The sequence below is a fragment of the Mytilus californianus genome, unplaced genomic scaffold, assembly GCF_021869535.1.
Source record: "Mytilus californianus isolate M0D057914Y unplaced genomic scaffold, xbMytCali1.0.p SCAF_6, whole genome shotgun sequence".
Lineage (NCBI taxonomy): Eukaryota > Metazoa > Mollusca > Bivalvia > Mytilida > Mytilidae > Mytilus > Mytilus californianus.
The window spans coordinates 215,919-235,740 of NW_026262712.1; the positions used below are offsets into that span (position 1 = coordinate 215,919).

General features: G+C 33.5%; 1 protein-coding gene and 2 long non-coding RNA genes across 6 annotated transcripts in view; all 3 read right to left on the minus strand.

The window, feature by feature from the left end:
• Positions 1-690: 690 nt before the first annotated feature.
• Positions 691-19,822, minus strand: part of LOC127705116 (atrial natriuretic peptide receptor 1-like) — a 60,696-nt gene continuing 41,564 nt past the window's right edge. Inside the window, exons 15-25 of the mRNA XM_052209374.1 lie at positions 19,398-19,502; positions 19,025-19,096; positions 17,741-17,897; positions 17,015-17,161; positions 16,096-16,279; positions 13,431-13,571; positions 11,976-12,099; positions 10,636-10,704; positions 9,861-10,023; positions 4,812-4,922; positions 691-2,185 (exon numbers count right to left, since the gene is read on the minus strand). Coding sequence (XP_052065334.1) covers positions 1,113-2,185; positions 4,812-4,922; positions 9,861-10,023; positions 10,636-10,704; positions 11,976-12,099; positions 13,431-13,571; positions 16,096-16,279; positions 17,015-17,161; positions 17,741-17,897; positions 19,025-19,096; positions 19,398-19,502 — 2,346 coding nt within the window. The 3' untranslated portion in view covers positions 691-1,112. The remainder of the gene's footprint in view (positions 2,186-4,811; positions 4,923-9,860; positions 10,024-10,635; positions 10,705-11,975; positions 12,100-13,430; positions 13,572-16,095; positions 16,280-17,014; positions 17,162-17,740; positions 17,898-19,024; positions 19,097-19,397; positions 19,503-19,822) is intronic.
• LOC127705118 (uncharacterized) lies at positions 6,420-7,382 on the minus strand. 2 transcript variants are annotated; one of them, XR_007983679.1, is made up of 6 exons: positions 7,335-7,382; positions 6,999-7,046; positions 6,855-6,902; positions 6,711-6,758; positions 6,567-6,614; positions 6,420-6,470 (listed from the first exon to the last, which is right to left on the minus strand). It is a non-coding gene; the product is annotated as an uncharacterized LOC127705118 (long non-coding RNA). The 2 variants fall into 2 exon arrangements; XR_007983678.1 differs by lacking the exon at positions 6,420-6,470 and having other exon boundaries at positions 6,516-6,614.
• LOC127705117 (uncharacterized) lies at positions 12,686-13,318 on the minus strand. 3 transcript variants are annotated; one of them, XR_007983675.1, is made up of 4 exons: positions 13,208-13,318; positions 13,067-13,160; positions 12,926-12,972; positions 12,686-12,784 (listed from the first exon to the last, which is right to left on the minus strand). It is a non-coding gene; the product is annotated as an uncharacterized LOC127705117 (long non-coding RNA). The 3 variants fall into 3 exon arrangements; XR_007983676.1 differs by lacking the exon at positions 12,926-12,972; XR_007983677.1 differs by lacking the exon at positions 12,686-12,784 and having other exon boundaries at positions 12,906-12,972.

The window sequence follows — 19,822 nt, forward strand, 5'->3', positions numbered from 1 at the left end:
TTTCAGGCTCCTGACTTCGGACAGGCACATACAGAATGTGGCGGGGTTGAACTAGTTTGAAGGCGCCAACCCTCCCCTTACCTGGGACAGTGGTGTAACACTACAACATAAGAAGAAACTATAAAAATCAGTTGGAAAATGTTTAACTCATCGGATGGATAAAAATAGAAATACATCTAACAAAAGCACAGAGTGGACGTGGATGGATACTTATACATGTACATCCTCACAACAAAAAGACACTAAGTACAGATCTGAGAGACCTCGCAGTTACTGACAGCTAGTTCAAAGCCAATAACACCTAATAAAAAAGTCATGCATCTAAGACTAAAATATCAATCAGAATCACATCCAATGGATTTAGTGTAAAGACGTCATAAACAGCCAGAGAAAAATACCAAAATACAGGTATCGACAGATTGTAGAGCCATGAATGTGCATATGTATATAAAAATAATATTTAGTTGATTTTAATTTACTGATAGAACAAATAGCCAATGTATGTGCCATGTTTTCAAACATCTTTCGTATGTATATCCCACTTCATGAAACATTTACCAAATTATATCATGAGTTTTTATACTATTTCAACATATACTGATTTTCTATTTGTAGAGAGGATGCCAACATTTGTCCTGATGCCATATTCCTCATCTTATGATATTAACATAAGAACAATTCTTTCGGTATATTAGAAACCTGTGTCTACTTGTGAACTAGCTTGTTAAATTCCGACTCAGTATGTCGGTCTAGTACAAAGAAGGGTTTTGATTAATATCCCTTTATCATTTTATCGTCCTAAATATGAATTCAACTTGCAACTAAATGTTAAAAAAGCCATTCAACCATCACTGTCCACTGTATTCAACACGAATGATGTAAGTTCCGCTATTTACGGAGGAATCATTAAAACTAGTTGGAAACAAATTTTCGTGGATTTCTTTTTAAGCTGTTCAACGAAATAATGAAATACAAATTTTCTATCGATTTGCATTGATTTTTTGTCTAAACCAATAAGAGAAATGTCGTTTTATTAAATAATATCACAGATTCACAATTTAAATATACTGAAATTACAATTAAGCACTAATATTTGAAACAAAAAGACATCTTTATAACGCGGTAACTTCCGTCATAATGGTTTTACTCGAGCGACGTCGCACCCTTTGTTCAGGTTCAGGCAGTAAATCAAGGTCGAGACCCGGCGTTACATCTTGAGATATCAAAACATCTATTGCTGCTGGTGTTATAGTTTTGTCACTTAAAAGGTCATCGCTAATGATGACTTTCTCGTTTGTTTTATCGTTTAATATTTTAGCACATTCTTTTAAACAGTCTACAGCGCAACTAGTTGGATCGTCGCATGTTAATTTCAGTTGATTCATAAACGAATTATCGTCTAATTCAAGCTGCTTTTTCCAATGTTTTTCCATTTCGGATGACATTTTTTCTGAGTCTAAACATGTCTCTAGTGAGTATCTGTTAATGATTGATTGTCCTTTTTCATCAAAAGTTGAAAGTGTTGGAGGAAAATATTTTTGTGAAAATAAATTGTCTTTTCGACGACCTTGCTTTTTACATTCCGTAATATTAGCCTCGAGGGTTCTATCTTTATTTTCAAATGAATTTGTTCGATGCACTCCAGGACTTGTCCTTTCTACTGACGAACAAGATGAGTCCGCTGGAAAATATCCTGACTCTAATGAATTGGTTCTTTCCGATGAGCAATCCATCGGATTTCCATTTTCTGCAATTTCTGAATGCACACTGATTTTTCGTATCGACGGAGCTTCTGTTGATGATGATCGTCGAACTGGGTTGAAGTTTGATGCTTCTATAGATAGAATAGACTGTAGGGAAGGTCTTGACTTACATTTGTGGATAATGTCAGGAATGTCACCATAATGTCCAATGCCAACTCGACTTTCCAACGCATTCGATGCTGTAGACACATGTCTGGTTGGTGAAGATCGACTTAGTTCATTACCGGAAGTTGAAGTTACAATTGTTTTCCTGTCCTCATTAATTGATTGTAAAGATTGGTTACCGTCATATTTGCCACAAAGAAAGAATGTTTTCATTAATCCCTTTCCTTTGACACTGATTTCACCTCGACACTTAAGCTTATAATTGTCGTACTGTTGGAGGTTTTCTGCTGCCACTGTACTCAAGTGAATTTTCATAGCTACAACAGAAGTGAAAAAATTAGATAAAGGACCGAGTAAAACTAATGCAATTTAAAAATATATACATTGTATTTATACATAAATCTCCAAAAATATAATCGGTACCAATGTTTCTTTATTAGATGCATATTTTGACATTTAATGCCTCTACAGTGAAGGTCAAGGCCAAAATATTAAAAAATCTAAATTATGATATAAACGTTGAAGAGCTGATACATACATAAGCACCAAAAAGTATAGCAAAATCAGGACAAGGAATCAGAGTTTTGCACGAGATAAATATATTCCTTGATTTTAAATTACTTCCAAAAATATATAACAGCAAATTTCAATCAAACGATATCCGTATTTTCAAGCCAGTTCAGAAGTAATGGCTATTGTACTGGTGATGCCCTCGGTCACTTACAGTACAAAAGTAATGGCTATTGTACTGGTGATGCCCTCAGTGACATACAGTACAAAAGTAATGGCTATTGTACTGGTGATGCCCTCAGTGACTTACAGTACAAAAGTAATGGCTATTGTACTGGTGATGCCCTCAGTGACATACAGTACAAAAGTAATGGCTATTGTACTGGTGATGCCCTCAGTGACTTACAGTACGAAAGTAATGGCTATTACACTGGTGATGCCCTCAGTGACTTACAGTACAAAAGTAATGGCTATTACACTGGTGATGCCCTCAGTGACTTACAGTACAAAAGTAATGGCTATTGTACTGGTGATGCCCTCAGTGACTTACAGTACAAAAGTAATGGCTATTGTACTGGTGATGCCCTCGGTCACTTACAGTACAAAAGTAATGGCTATTGTACTGGTGATGCCCTCGGTCACTTACAGTACAAAAGTAATGGCTATTGTACTGGTGATGCCCTCGGTCACTTACAGTACAAAAGTAATTGCTATTGTACTGATGATGCCCTTGGTCACTTACAGTACAAAAGTAATGGCTATTGTACTGGTGATGCCCTCGGTCACTTACGGTACAAAAGTAATGGTCATTGTACTGGTGATGCCCTTGGTCACTTACAGTACAAAAGTAATGGTTATTGTACTGGTGATGCCCTCGGACACTTACAGTCCACCAGCAGAGGTACCGACACAGTAGCACACTTTGAGATAAAAAAAATTATAATTGATTTTTGTAAAATTGAGAATGGAAATGTGGAATATGTCAAAGAGACAACAACCCGACCAAAGAGCAGACAACAGCCGAATGCCACCAATGGGTCTTCAATGCAGCGAGAAAATCCCGCACCCGAAGGTGGTCCTCACCTGGCCCCTAACTAAAATTGTGTGCTAGTTCAGTGAAAATGGACGTCACACTAAATTCCAAAACATATAAATGAACTAAAATTAAAAAACATACTTGACTAACAAAGGCCAGAGGCTCCTGACTTGGGACAGGCGCAAAATTGCGACGGGGTTAAACATGTTTTGTGAGATCTCAACCCTCCCCCTATACCTCTAGCCAATGTAGAATAAAGAAACATATAGTAATACGCACAGTAAAATTCAGTTTAAAAGAAGTCTGAGTCCGATGTCAAAATAGGTAACAAAAGAAACTAAGCAAAATGACAATGATACATAAATGAACAAAGGACTACTAGCAGTTACTGACATGTCAGCTCCAGACCTCAATTAAACTGATTGAGAGATTATGTCTTCATCATATGAAAATCAAGTACAATCTCTCCCGTTAGGGGTTAAGTATCATACCATCATAAAATATATGAGAAGAACATAACCCGAATCATGCCAACAACTGGTTATAGAATAAATGTGTTTATTTCCGATGCAAAGACCCTATGAGTGAATCAATATTAATACCAAAATATGCAATCCTTAATGACTTGACAACAGTATCGTAACTATATCCTTTCCAAATAAGTCTGTTTAAAGGTTGTGCCAATTTTGAGTTTCATTTCTTGTTATGGTCAATACTGTTTACATGATGAAAAGTAAGCTTAGTATGTCATTCACAATCTTACAAACATGTAATCTATGATTAAGGATATCGACAAATGAAGAGATGTGGTTTGAAATGTTGATTTATTGTCAATGAAATCAACCAATCCATTAGATACCAAAACATATGAATAAACATTTGCACTTCTATAAAGGTCAGTATGCCGTCCCTATAAAATCATATGAGAGTACACGGTCCTCTGAAAAATACATGCCATGAGAAAAACATTCATATGAATAAAATGTTTATATGATTTCAATATCTACAAATACTCAAATGTAATTGGTCAGTCAAAAGTTCTTCCCTTGGTTAACACTTCAATATACCATTTTGTAAGAATTACTTTTGATAATTATGTAAATATTGTGTCCGTTTTCCAGTGATATATTCATGCGCGATGATTGGATACTATAATCCATAAAAGGTGAAAACGGCCCATACGTATAGAGTTTCAAGCCTGAAGATGAATTTGTGCATATGTTAAGAGGTGACCTCACAGCCATAACACACATGCAATGATGATGTTATGGCGAATATTTGCACATTGCATTGCGGTTTTTAGGCCCTCAGCTCTCGCTTTTTCTTTGTTGTTTTTTTTCCTTGCTTTAGTTGTCGCCTTTATTGCTATATATTAAGTAACCTTTCATTAAACTTACGTAAGCCAGTTGACTCCATCCTTGAAGCTGTATTTACAGTATCTCCAAACAAACAATACCGTGGCATCGCCATGCCAACAACCCCTGCTACTACAGACCCTGAGTGGATTCCTAAAATGGAAATCAATCTTAAACGTACCTTAAACCCAATGGAAATCAATCTTAAACGTACCTTAAACCCAATGGAAATCAATCTTAAACGTACCTTAAACCTAATGGAAATCAATCTTAAACGTACCTTAAACCCAATGGAAATCAATCTTAAACGTACCTTAAACCCAATGGAAATCAATCTTAAACGTACCTTAAACCCAATGGAAATCAATCTTAAACGTACCTTAAACCCGTTATCTAAAGAATAAACAGATTACTTTTCATTTTAAATGTTGGAACTACATGGAATATTTGATATACTGTATTTCAGAAATTATTGCGAAAAATGCGACAGAGTTGTAAACGCAATAATTTTAACTCGCATTTTGAAATATTTTGTATGAATTAAACAGGATTTTCCCCAAAATCGTAAAAATTAAAATCGCATTTAATCAAAAATGACAAAATCGCAATAATAACTGCACGCAATAATTTCTGAATTTACAGTAAGTGTAAGATATGACGAGGGACGTTAAGAAAAAGCTCCATATTGTAGATATGTCGTAATATCAGTAGGTGAAGCAATACTAAGAACAAGGTGTAGAACGTTAAAGGGGCATAACTGTCAAGTTCAAGTTCACCGAGTGCACTTTAATTCTCAAACTTATCTATATCCAAATTACAATAAGACAAAACGAAACAATAAGTAATGCATGGAATGGTTATAATTTTGTGTTTATTCTAGACTATTACGCCAACTTATTAACTATTCAAGACTTAGACGCCACCTAATTAACTATTCTAGACTTAGACGCTATCTAATTAACTATCGAAATGACCTCCAAAGAATGCAGATGGTCATGTGATTCAATATAAACAAAAATCTAGTGCTGTTTACAGTGGATTCATTTATTTTCGTGGGTATCAATTTTCGTGGATGGAGGAAAACTTGCATTTGCGCAGATATTTGATATCGTAGTTTTGCCAATCTTTGCATACATGTACATAGCCTATAGAAAATCTGCACTTCTTTGAACATTTGAATTCGTGGTTCAACTCTACCCACGAAACCCACGAAAACTGGTATCTCACGAATAATAATGAATCCACAGTACTGTCTGGTAAACTTGGGTATAAAATACTCCCGAGAAAAGAATTTGGTCACTTAAGAATCCAAATATTTCACCTGTAATAAAAACGCTCCTCCACCTGTATGGGGAACTTACCTTTACGTATTTTAATTATTTGCTTCTGTTGATTGTCAAGTTAGTGACTCACCTATACATGTTCTGTTTAATTCTGTTGATAGTCATGTTAGTGACTCACCTATACATGTTCTGTTTAATTCTGTTGATAGTCAAATTAGTGACTCACCTATACATGTTCTGTTTATTTCTGTTGATAGTCATGTTAGTGACTCACCTATACATGTTCTGTTTGATTCTGTTGATAGTCAAGTTAGTGACTCACCTATACATGTTCTGTTTGATTCTGTTGATAGTCAAGTTAGTGACTCACCTATACATGTTCTGTTTGGTTCTGTTGATAGTCAAGTTAGTGACTCACCTATACATGTTCTGTTTGGTTCTGTTGATAGGCAAGTTAGTGACTCACCTATACATGTTCTGTTTGATTCTGTTGATAGTCATGTTAGTGACTCACCTATACATGTTCTGTTTGATTCTGTTGATAGTCATGTTAGTGACTCACCTATACATGTTCTGTTTGATTCTGTTGATAGGCATGTTAGTGACTCACCTATACATGTTCTGTTAAATTCTGTTGATAGTCAAGTTAGTGACTCACCTATACATGTTCTGTTTGATTCTGTTGATAGTCATGTTAGTGACTCACCTATACATGTTCTGTTAAATTCTGTTGATAGTCATGTTAGTGACTCACCTATACATGTTCTGTTTAATTCTGTTGATAGTCATGTTAGTGACTCACCTATACATGTTCTGTTTGATTCTGTTGATAGTCATGTTAGTGACTCACCTATTCATGTTCTGTTTGATTCTGTTGATAGTCAAGTTAGTGACTCACCTATACATGTTCTGTTTAATTCTGTTGACAGTCATGTTAGTGACTCACCTATACATGTTCTGTTTGATTCTGTTGATAGTCATGTTAGTGACTCACCTATACATGTTCTGTTTAATTCTGTTGATAGTCATGTTAGTGACTCACCTATACATGTTCTGTTTGATTCTGTTGATAGTCATGTTAGTGAATCACCTATACATGTTCTGTTTAATTCTGTTGATAGTCATGTTAGTGACTCACTTATACATGTTCTGTTTGATTCTGTTGATAGTCATATTAGTGACTCACCTATACATGTTCTGTTATATTCTGTTGATAGTCAAGTTAGTGACTCACCTATACATGTTCTGTTTAATTCTGTTGATAGTCATGTTAGTGACTCACCTATACATGTTCTGTTTGATTCTGTTGATAGTCATGTTAGTGACTCACCTATACATGTTCTCTCTGTCATTTTAATGATGACTTATTGAGGAACTTACCTATACGTATTCTATCTCCATTACTATAATTGACCTAGCGAGGAACTTACCTATACGTATTCTATCTCTTTTTTACTATAATTGAACTAGCGAGGAACTTACCTATACGTATTCTATCTCCTTTACTATAATTGACATAGCAAGGAACTTACCTATACGTATTCTATCTCCTTTACTATAATTGACCTAGCAAGGAAATTACCTATACGTATTCCATCTCCCTTTTTACTATAATTGAAGTAGCGAGGAACTTACCTATACGTATTCTATCTCCTTTACTATAATTGACCCAGCAAGGAACTTACCTATACGTATTCTATCTCTATGTTACTATAATTGACCTAGCAAGGAAATTACCTATACGCATTCTATCTCCCTTTTTACTATAATTGACCTAGCGAGGAACTTACCATACGTATTCTATCTCCTTTGCTATAATTGACCCAGCAAGGAACTTACCTATACGTATTCTATCTCTATGTTACTATAATTGACCTAGCGATGAACTTATCTATACATATTCTATCACTTTTTTACTATAATTGACCTAGCAAGGAACTTACCTATACGTATTCTATCTCTTTTTTACTATATTTGATCTAGCGAGGAACTTACCTATACGTATTCTACCTCCCTTACTATAATTGACCTAGCGAGGAACTTACCTATACGTATTCTATCTCTTTTTTACTATATTTGATCTAGCGAGGAACTTACCTATACGTATTCTACCTCCTTTACTATAATTGACCTAGCAAGGAACTTACCTATACGTATTCTATCTCCTTTACTATAATTGACCTAGCAAGGAAATTACCTATACGTATTCTATCTCCCTTTTTACTATAATTGAAGTAGCGAGGAACTTACCTATACGTATTCTACCTCCTTTACTATAATTGACCTAGTAAGGAACTTACCTATACGTATTCTATCTCCTTTACTATAATTGACCTAGCAAGGAACTTACTTATACGTATTCTATCTCTTTTTAACCATAATTGACCTAGCGAGGAACTTAACTATACGTATTCTATCTCTTTTATACTATAATTGACCTAGAGGGGAACTTACCTATACGTATTCTGTTTGATTCTGTTGATGACTTTGTGCTAAACTTACCTAAACGTATTATACCTGTTCGATTCTGGTAGTGACATAAAGAAAGACTTACCTATACGTATTGTAACTATTTGATTCTGGTGGTGACATAAAGAAAAACTTACCTATACGAATTGTAACTATTTGATTCTGGTGGTGACATAAAGAAAAACTTACCTATACGTATTGTAACTATTTGATTCTGGTGGTGACATAAAGAAAGACTTAATTATACGTATTGTAACTATTTGATTCTGGTGGTGACATAAAGAAAGACTTAATTATACGTATTGTAACTATTAGAATATGGTAGAATGAAGTAAAAAGAGACTTACCTACACGTATTGTAATTGTTTATTTCTGGTGGTTACATAAAGAAAGACTTACCTATACGTATTGTAACTAATAAAATCTGGTGGAGTGAAGTAAAGAGAGACTTACCTATACGTATTGTAACTGTTTATTTCTGGTGGTGACATAAAGAGAGACTTAGCTATACGTTTTGTAACTATTTGATTCTGGTGGTGACATAAAGAAAGATTTACCTATACGTATTGTAACTGTTTGATTCTAGTAGTGACATAAAGCAAGACTTAGCTTTACGTATTGTAACTGTTTGATTCTGGTGGTGACATAAAGCAAGACTTAACTATACGTATTGTAACTATTTGGTTCTGGTGGTGACATAAAGACCGACTTACCTATACATACTCTAACTGTTTGATTCTGGAAGTGACATAAAGAAAGACTAACCTTTACGTATTGTAATTATTTGATTCTGTTGGTGACATAAAGAAAGACTTACCTATACCTATTGTAATTATTTGATTCTGGTAGTGACATAAAGAAAGACGTACCTATACGTATTGTAACTGTTTGATTTTGGTGGTGACATAAAGAAATACTTACCTTTACGTATTGTAACAATTTGATTCTGGTGGTGACATAAAGAAATACTTACCTATACGCATTGTAACTGTTTGATTCTGGTAGTGACATAAAGAAAGACTTACCTATACGCATTGTAACGTTTTGATTCTGGTGGTGACATAAAGAAATATTTACCTATACGTATTGTAACTAATAGAATCTGGTGGAGTGAAGTAAGAAGAGACTTACCTATACGTATTGTAACTGTTTTTTTCTGGTGGTGACATAAAGAGAGACTTAGCTATACGTTTTGTAACTATTTGATTCTGGTGGTGACATAAAGAAAGATTTACCTATACGTATTGTAACTGTTTGATTCTAGTAGTGACATAAATGCCAACTTACCTATACGTATTGTAACTGTTTGATTCTGGTGGTGACATAAAGAAAGACTTACCTATACGTATTCTAACTGTTTGATTCTGTTGGTGAGGTATATAAAATGTTGTTATAGATTCCAGTATATTAAGAGCACAGTCAGCAATTTCCCGCATATGACGAGAACCATTCCGTTTTGGTAATCCACTTGCCAACATGTATGCATCTCCAATAGTTTCAACCTAAAAAAATTAAATGTGCTGTTGTTGCTATTTGGACGATTTTGATGTTAATAATATTGATATCATATATGAGTTATTGAATCTATATGCATAACTCAATAATTTTGAATAAGATAAATAAAAAGTCCTTTCTTTGGTTTTCACTATTGCCCAACGAGTTAAAATATTACAATATATAGCCATAGTTCGGTGGTTGGTTTAAATTGAATTAAAATGACATTGTTTGGTAAACCGAAAACGTTCAAATTGCTTAACCATATGGAGTGTTAAATTCTCACGTTACGTATAACTTATGTCTCTTCTCGACATACTATGTGATAGTGTATTATGATTGCCATGTTAACGTTTATATGTATATTAAGGTGTTATTGTTACCTTGTATAAGTCATGATGTGTGATGATGTCATCAAATAATGTGTTATTGTTACCTTTTACACGTCATAACGTGTGATAATGTCATCAAATAACGTGTTATTGTTACCTTGTATATGTCAGTCATCAAATAATGTGTTATGTTTACCTTGTATACGTCATAACGTGTGATGATGTCATCAAATAACGTGTTATTGTTACCTTGTATATGCCAGTCATCAAATAATGTGTTATGTTTACCTTGTATACGTCATAACGTGTGATGATGTCATCAAATAAGGTATATAGACTGTTTAACAAATTTACAACCTGAAATATATAAAGCAGACTGATTCATTCCTTGCAAAAACCCGTCAAAAATGATCCTTAGAATGTCGGATCCACAACATCAGCAACAAGTGAAGCATCTTTGAGCTTGCTGTAAGAAACTGGGAGCATTCGTTGATATTTTCAGTATTATTTTGCTCGAGTTTTATGTTATTATAAAGTCACCTGCTACTCCAGAGCTGAATTTGTTAGCTCTTTTTTACCCTTTGGTCGTCTGGTGAAAAAGTTCGTCAATGACTCTCGTTTGTTATTTATTTATTTTAATGTCATTTAGAGGATTCGTTATTGATAGTCTTTGTTAATTTTAGTATAATTTTTCCAGATTTCTGGTGATTAAGAGCTTACTATATTTTACAGACATGTGTCTATTGTTGAAGACCTATCGTGACCTATCGTGTCCTATCGTAACCTATCGTGTCCTATCGTGTCCTATCGTGACCTATCGTGTCCTATCGCGGTGTCTATTGTTGAAGACCTACCGTGTCCTATCGCGGTGTCTATTGTTGAAGATCTATCGTGTCCTATCGCGGTGTCTATTGTTGAAGACCTATCGTGTCCTATCGGCTTTTGTTATGTCGTTCTGTAACTGTAACATTGACAAGTAATCATTTTATTCATACTCAATAGCTATACCCTTTGTGACATTACCAAATAATCCATTGATCGGAATACATTAACAAGTGAATTCATTGATTACAGTCAAGCTATGAAAAACAACTTCTTTTCACTTTTCATTACTTGAAAAGGTTCAAAAGGTAAAATAACAAAAATGCCGAACTCCAAGGGAAATTAAAAACGGAAAGTCCTTTATAAAATGGTAAAATCAAAAGTTTAAACACATCAAACGAATGAAGAACAATTGCCATATTCCTGACTTGGTACAGATATTTCCTTATGTAGAAAATGGTGGATTAAACCTAGTTTTATAGCTAGCTAAACCTCTCACTTGTATGACAGTCGCATATAATTCCATCATATTGACAACAATGTGTGAGCAAAACAAACAGACATAATATGTACAAACGTAAAAAAAAAGGGTACAGCAGTCAATATTGTGTTATACTCTTAATCACTATAAGAACAAGTTATAGGCTTTTAAGTGTTAAGGTTCGAGTTTTCTTAATAAAGGTAAATCGAGAAAAGCTCGTCGGACACACACAAAAAAAAGTGTTATTTTTATTTGAAGAGTATATAGGGTTTGAATGTCCCTTTAGTATCATTTGCCAAAGACTTCTACAAAGACTTCATATTACCTCAATAGGTGTACTGCTTGCACAAATAGTTGTAAAGCCAACGATATCAGAGAAATAGATTGTCGCTTCGTCAAATTGTTCAGCTTTTACTTGTTTACCTGCCTTTAAATCCTCTGCCACTGACCTGTAAAGATATGAGACTACAAATATAAATGGGAACCTCAAGTACGAGACTTTTCCTATAGCTAATAGCTTTAATCTACATATGTTGTGGTTATTAAGTCTACCGATGGTTGTCAGATATTAAATTGATTATAAAAGACATCAAAATAAGTGCCAAATATTACATTTTTTAATTGTATCTTATAGATTTGCTTAAAGGCTTAAAATTTGAATGAAATGTAAACATGGTAGAAGTGCAAAACTGCAACAAAATTTTGTTTTGTTTAGATCTTGTCATTAATATTTAGATATGACCTATTGCTTTACTGAAAACACATGTTGCTACTAATTGTCTAATTTTTTTTCAAAAAGTTCCCATTTTAGGTCAAATACATTTGTTTCAACATGTTTATGACATCATTGTGTAATTATACCCCTTTTGTTTTTCCTTTCGAATTGTTTCCCATTTTGTCAACCCCAAACCTTGTATAACTTACGTATTTACTCATTGCTGAAGACCTTACGGGTAACCTATAATTATGTGTGTTTTACTCTTTGCTGTAGACCTTACGGGTAACCTATAATTATGTGTGTTTTACTCTTTGCTGTAGACCTTACGGGTAACCTATTATTATGTGTGTTTTACTCTTTGCTGTAGACCTTACGGGTAACCTATTATTATGTGTGTTTTACTCATTGCTGTAGACCTTACGGGTAACCTATTAGTATGTGTGTTTTACTCATTGCTGTAGACCTTACGGGTAACCTATTATTATGTGTGTTTTACTCTTTGCTGTAGACCTTACGGGTAACCTATAATTATGTGTGTTTTACTCTTTGCTGTAGACCTTACGGGTAACCTATTATTATGTGTGTTTTACTCATTGCTGTAGACCTTACGGGTAACCTATTAGTATGTGTGTTTTACTCATTGCTGTAGACCTTACGGGTAACCTATTATTATGTGTGTTTTACTCTTTGCTGTAGACCTTACGGGTAACCTATTATTATGTGTGTTTTACTCATTGCTGTAGACCTTACGGGTAACCTATTATTATGTGTGTTTTACTCATTGCTGTAGACCTTACGGGTAACCTATTATTATGTGTGTTTTACTCTTTGCTGTAGACCTTACGGGTAACCTATTATTATGTGTGTTTTACTCATTGCTGTAGACCTTACGGGTAACCTATTATTATGTGTGTTTTACTCATTGCTGTAGACCTTACGGGTAACCTATTATTATGTACATCATTTTCGTTCGGGCTTTTGTTGATAGTTGTCTCATTTACAATCCCACCACATCTCCAATGTTTTATTCTCCTTTCACAAAAAATTCTAAAAGATTTTAACCTTGGTAACATTCTATACAAAAGATTTTCAGTTTTTTTCTTTTCAGCATCTAGCTCACTCGTCCGCTCTGCTACAAGGTCCTCTAAATGGTTAGCATATTTTTCTAAGATAGCAATCATATTGTCGATCATCGTTAAATTTCTGAAAAAGGAAAATATAATTAACTTAACGCAAAGTAAAAAGCTTATAAAGCAATGTAAAATTATAATAGAGAGGCAGAAGATACCAGAGGGATATTCAAACTCAGAAGTCGAAAACAAACTGACAACGCCATGGCAAGAAAACAAAAAAACAGTATACAACACACAACATAGAAAACCAAAACACTGAGCAACACGAACCATACCAAACACCTAGGGTGATATCATGTGCCCTACTGGTAAGCAGGTCCTGCTTGACATGTGGCACCCGTATTGTTGTTCATGTAAGTACAGACTCGATGATAAGTATATTCGGTGATATCACATTCGAGAAAAAGAGGTAGTGTTGTTCATGTAAGTACAGACTCGGTGATAAGTCTAACCGGTGATATCTCATTCGAGAAAAAGAGCACAAGATTGTGGTAACGACTTATAAGGATTTATGCTTGAAGATGCGATAATCATATCATTTTTTTCTAATACTCGATCTTTTGAATCACTCAAAATACTAGTAGCTTTGGCCTAGAAAACTTATGTTATTTTGTTAAAGAGTAAATTTTGTTTTTCTCGTATTCAATTCTCAAAACTGTTTGTATTGTCGAAGCTTTAGTCTATGCCTTTTTGTTCGGTTCACATATATGTCAAAGTGAAAAATGGTGTGCCGGCCTTCATCGTTTCGTATTCTATCAAATATGATTTATTTTTCAACATTTCTGTAACTATAACACGAAAATAACGTAATTGTGCAGTCAGGTATTCGGGTTTTTTTATGACATTTTTTTATCTAAGGTATTAATAAAAGATATTAATATATGTTTTTTTTATCATATAGTAACTCATCGACTCAATTAATCCACACATTGAGACTTAAAACATTTAAAAAAAAAATTCTAGTATAGAATATGTAGTAAAATACGGATTTTCACAATCAATTTAAGAAGTTTGTTTGTATTTTACATAATTTTACGATGGATTGAATATTTAGAAGTATGATGTAAGTATATATATTCTTAATTGCACGGATAAATTCGATGTAAAACTTTAAATGCTCTTAAGGCAGAAGTAAACATATCTTACTTGGATGGGTTAATTCGATTTAAAACTTTAAATGCTCTTAAGGCAGAAGTAAACATATCTTACTTGGACGGGTTAATTCGATGTAAAACTTTGTATGCTCTAGAGGCAGAAGTAACCATATCTTACTTGGATGGGTTAATTCGATGTAAAACTTTATATGTGCTAGAGGCAGAAGTGAACATATCTTACTTGGACGGGTTAATGAGATGTAAAACTTTGTATGCGCTAGAGGCAGAAGTGAACATATCTTACTTGGACGGGTTAATTCGATGTAAAACTTTGTATGCTCTAGAGGCAGAAGTAACCATATCTTACTTGTATGGATTAATTCGATGTAAAACTGTATATGCTCTAGAGGCAGAAGTAAACATATCTTACTTGTACGGATTAATTCGATGTAAACTGTATATGCTCTAGAGGCAGAAGTAAACATATCTTACTTGGATGGGTTAATTCGATGTTAAACTTTGTATGCTGTAGAGGCAGAAGTAACCATATCTTACTTGGACGGGTTAATTCGATGTAAAACTTTGTATGCTCTAGAGGCAGAAGTAACCATATCTTACTTGGACGGGTTAATTCGATGTAAAACTTTGTATGCTCTAGAGGCAGAAGTAACCATATCTTACTTGGACGGGTTAATTCGATGTAAAACTTTATATGCGCTAGAGGCAGAAGTGAACATATCTTACTTGGACGGGTTAATGAGATGTAAAACTTTATATGCTCTTAAGGCAGAAGTAAACATATCTTACTTGGATGGGTTAATTCGATGTAAAACTTTATATGCGCTAGAGGCAGAAGTAAACATATCTTACTTGTACGGATTAATTCGATGTAAAACTGTATATGCTCTAGAGGCAGAAGTAAACATATCTTACTTGTACGGATTAATTCGATGTAAAACTGTATATGCTCTAGAGGCAGAAGTAAACATATCTTACTTGTACGGATTAATTCGATGTAAAACTTTATATGCTCTTAAGGCAGAAGTAAACATATCTTACTTGTACGGATTAATTCGATGTAAAACTGTATATGCTCTAGAGGCAGAAGTAAACATATCTTACTTGTACGGATTAATTCGATGTAAAACTGTATATGCTCTAGAGGCAGAAGTAAACATATCTTACTTGTACGGATTAATTCGATGTAAAACTGTATACGCTCTAGAGGCAGAAGTAAACATATCTCACTTGGATGGGTTAATTAGATGTAAAACTTTATATGCTCTTAAGGCAGAAGTAAACATATCTTACTTGTACGGATTAATTCGATGTAAAACTGTATATGCTCTAGAGACAGAAGTAAACATATCTTACTTGGATGGGTTAATTCTATGTAAAATTTTATATGCTCTTAAGGCAGAAGTAAACATATCTTACTTGGATGGGTTAATTCGATGTTAAACTTTATATGCTCTTAAGGCAGAAGTAAACATATCTTACTTGGACGGATTAATTCGATGTAAAACTTTATATGCTCTAGAGGCAGAGGGTCTGTGCAATGGATCGTCGTTCCATAATTCGTCAATTACACCAAACAAATCTGGATTCTGTTTGCGAAAATCAACTGTTATCAAAGGCCTGAAAACAGGACCCTCGGGAACTTCACGGACTTTTTCTATGATATCTGAAAGACATTGAGATGAAAAAAGTATCCAAATTTGAGAAGGACATACGAAACATTTCACATTCAAAAATATTAAAAGCGTATTTTTACGTAATGTTCTATTGTGGAACATGTAAACTTTTACGTAATGTTCTATTGTTGAACATGTAAACTTTTACATAATGTTCTATTGGAATATGTAAACTTTTCCCTAATGTTCTATTGTGGAACATGTAATTTTTTACTTAATGTTCTATTGTGGAACATGTAAACTTTTACATACTGTTCTATTGTGGAACATGTAAACTTTTACGTAATGTTCTATTGTGGAACATGTAAACTTTTACGTAATGTTCTATTGGAATATGTAAACTTTAAGTAATGTTCTATTGTGGAACATGTAAACTTTTACGTAATGTTCTATTGTGGAACATGTAAACTTTTACGTAATTTTCTATTGTGGGACATGTAAACTTTTCAATGATTACACAATAACTATATTGCTGTTCCTTGGTATCAAACTCGAGATGATGAATTAAAAAGAAATGGATAGTCTCTTAATTTCAAAAACGATCTATCGTCGATTTGGGAGAATTAATTCAAAACTTTATCGTTAAAATAGCGATGTTGTGGAAAACATACACCATTCACAGTTTAAAGTTAATATTTCATAAAGTTGACAATATAAATTGGTGCATTGTTTCCTGTTCACATATCAACGAAATAGTCTGCATTTACTTGACACAAGTTTTGTACCTGATGGCTGCAGAAATGGAAATTCAGTGTATGGTCCAGAACGTGTGAACACTTCCTTCAGTATAATTCCTAGAGAAAATAAATCTGCTTTCTGTTTATCCAAAACCTTTTCATTTCTCAGGACCTCTGGAGCAGTCCAAAGTAATTCTACAAAAAAGGAATATAGATTTAGTCAAAAAAAAAAACATTTTAACTAGTTATAAAATAAAAGACAAGCTTCAAAACCTTTAATTCTTAGAAATTTTGTCTTTGCTTATAATAATCTAATAATCTCTCATATAATAAAAGTCAATATATTTTAACCTTACTGTACACTTCACCCGAAGATCAATTGAATATGATCATTTTAACTACATTGGAAACTAGACTCGATGATAAATTAAATATGATTTAACAAATAAGGAGATGTGGTATGATTGCCAATGAGACAACTATTCACCAGAGTTCAAATGACGAAGATAAAAGCAATTATAGGTTACAGTACGGCCTTAAAATATAATAAAAACTCATACCGTATAGTCAGCAATAAAAGGCCCCCACACGAAAAATGAGAAATAATACAAACGAGAAAACTAACGACCTTATTTATACAATACAATTTACGAGAAAAAACAAATATGACCGACATGAACCAACCACAACCTCTGAATTACAGGCTTCTAAATTTAAGTTTAAACGGGAGTGGATGATATTGTTCTGATCCATCATTTATTAAATATATCGTACTATCATGCGGTTCCTCCTGTATATTCCTGTCAACATATCTTATACTTGGTACGCCAAAATCTGTCAGCTTACATGTCCATCTACTGTCTACCACACAGTTAGTACTCTTTAGGTTACCATGGTACTGTACAGAACTTTTATGGACGAAATCTAATCCCTGTAAAATAACAATAACCATAGTATTATGCTGTATACGATTTTATGGTTATCTTATTGGTAGGATATATCCAACATAAAGCTATCATACCACAAAACAGAATCAATATATCTCAAGAACTTATTGTTTTGTATTTGTAAAGGTTTGTAAGAATTAAGCTTCATTTTTACATTATCAATTCAACGTACTGTCTCGAAAATATGTTCATCGTTTTATTATATTAACTTCGGTGTATTTGTGTTTGGAATCTGCATGCTTCTACACAATATACATTTTTTGGAGACCTACAACAAAACATTCATAACTAGGATTAACTTTTTTGTGGAAATACTCACTATTAGATGAGAAGGTCAAGTCGATTTTTGAATGTAGCAAAAGGAAGTTGTAGTATTGCAAAAAAATACTGATTTTGATTGAAGACTAAGAGGTAGGTGTTTTAAAAATTTAGTCTCAACATCTGATTGGCACTGTTGGGGATAATTGTTTAGGCAATCTTTAATTGTAGAAAGAATTGTAATAATATTTTAGGAGACTTTTAGTGGAATATCTAGACAATACTGCTATAAATTGGTTTTTATAATAATAGTTGTGAAGTTTGGATATCCAATATAAAGGAGTTCCTCTCATTGTCAAACGAGAGAAGAATCTAATTGTGATTTTCTGTGATTTCCTCGTTCGTGAATGATGTAGGCGTTACATTGGATTGCCAGAATTACTGATTTCATATTCAAGTTCTTTGATAGGCAGTCCAAAAAACATTGTTCATATAAAAAACAACAGTTTTTATGATATGTGGTCTGGAACAAAAAACATGTTCGTCGGGAAGAGAGGGAAAATTATACCCAACTTGAGGCTTTTTGAAAAGACAATGGTCATGGTACATCGTACTTTAAAGGTGCTTTCATGAACTCAAGCTTATAGAAATCATTTATAAGTGAACACACAGTTTGAATGAATAGACAGTGAATTTTCTATGTAACTTTTTTAAATCTTTGGTCTGGTTTTATATTCTTTAAATTACAGACTGAAACAAATGTATATGAGCTTTTTCGCTGATAGTGTTTTCTTTTGTGTTTATGGGTTGTATTCTTATTTGATGTTTAACATTTTTAGTCATGCATAATTACCTTCACTATATCCAGACTCAATGCAAACTTGAACATTTGATCTAACTTAATATTCTGGTTCCAAATGACATCCTAAAAGGAATAGAAAAGAAATGTCATACACTTGGTCTTTCTTATTGTCCTTAGGATAACATGGATAACAAACTGTTAAACTTATCAATGTTTAGGAAAATAATTTACACCACATTTGAATTGAATGTCAAAACAAGTATTTACACAATGTATGTTGTAGAATATGCACTTATTGCCTTCCTGGGTCCTTCTTATTTAGTCCCGATTAACGAAGCCAGTATATTAAGCTTTGAAGCACAACACGATAAATAAGTGAATGTCGAAATATGTATGTTTTACACAACATTTACTTTATACTTGCCTGTATACTGCCTTTTGGACAATACTCCCATAACAACAGTATCCTACCAGGATCAAACGAGGCGCCAACAAATGCACAGACATTTTGCTGTTTTAACTCCATTAGCTGTAATTATACATGTTGAATATCTATAGTTTTTAAAACTTTTAATTAACAAAGAAAAAGGAACATTTAGTGGTACCCAATTATGCCGTTTACTTTATACTCTTTTCGCATATGCTCGCAAAGACCTAACACCTGTTATCATGTTTTCAATTTTACAGGGTATTTGATTTACATTTGTTTTAGTTTTAAACATATATTTACAATTGTAATTATCTATACAAACAAACATTTAGAAAAAGAAATGAAACTTGATCAATTATACAATAATTATAAGAACACACAATTTCCTTTAGGCTCAAATGTAAATACAGACGTTATTG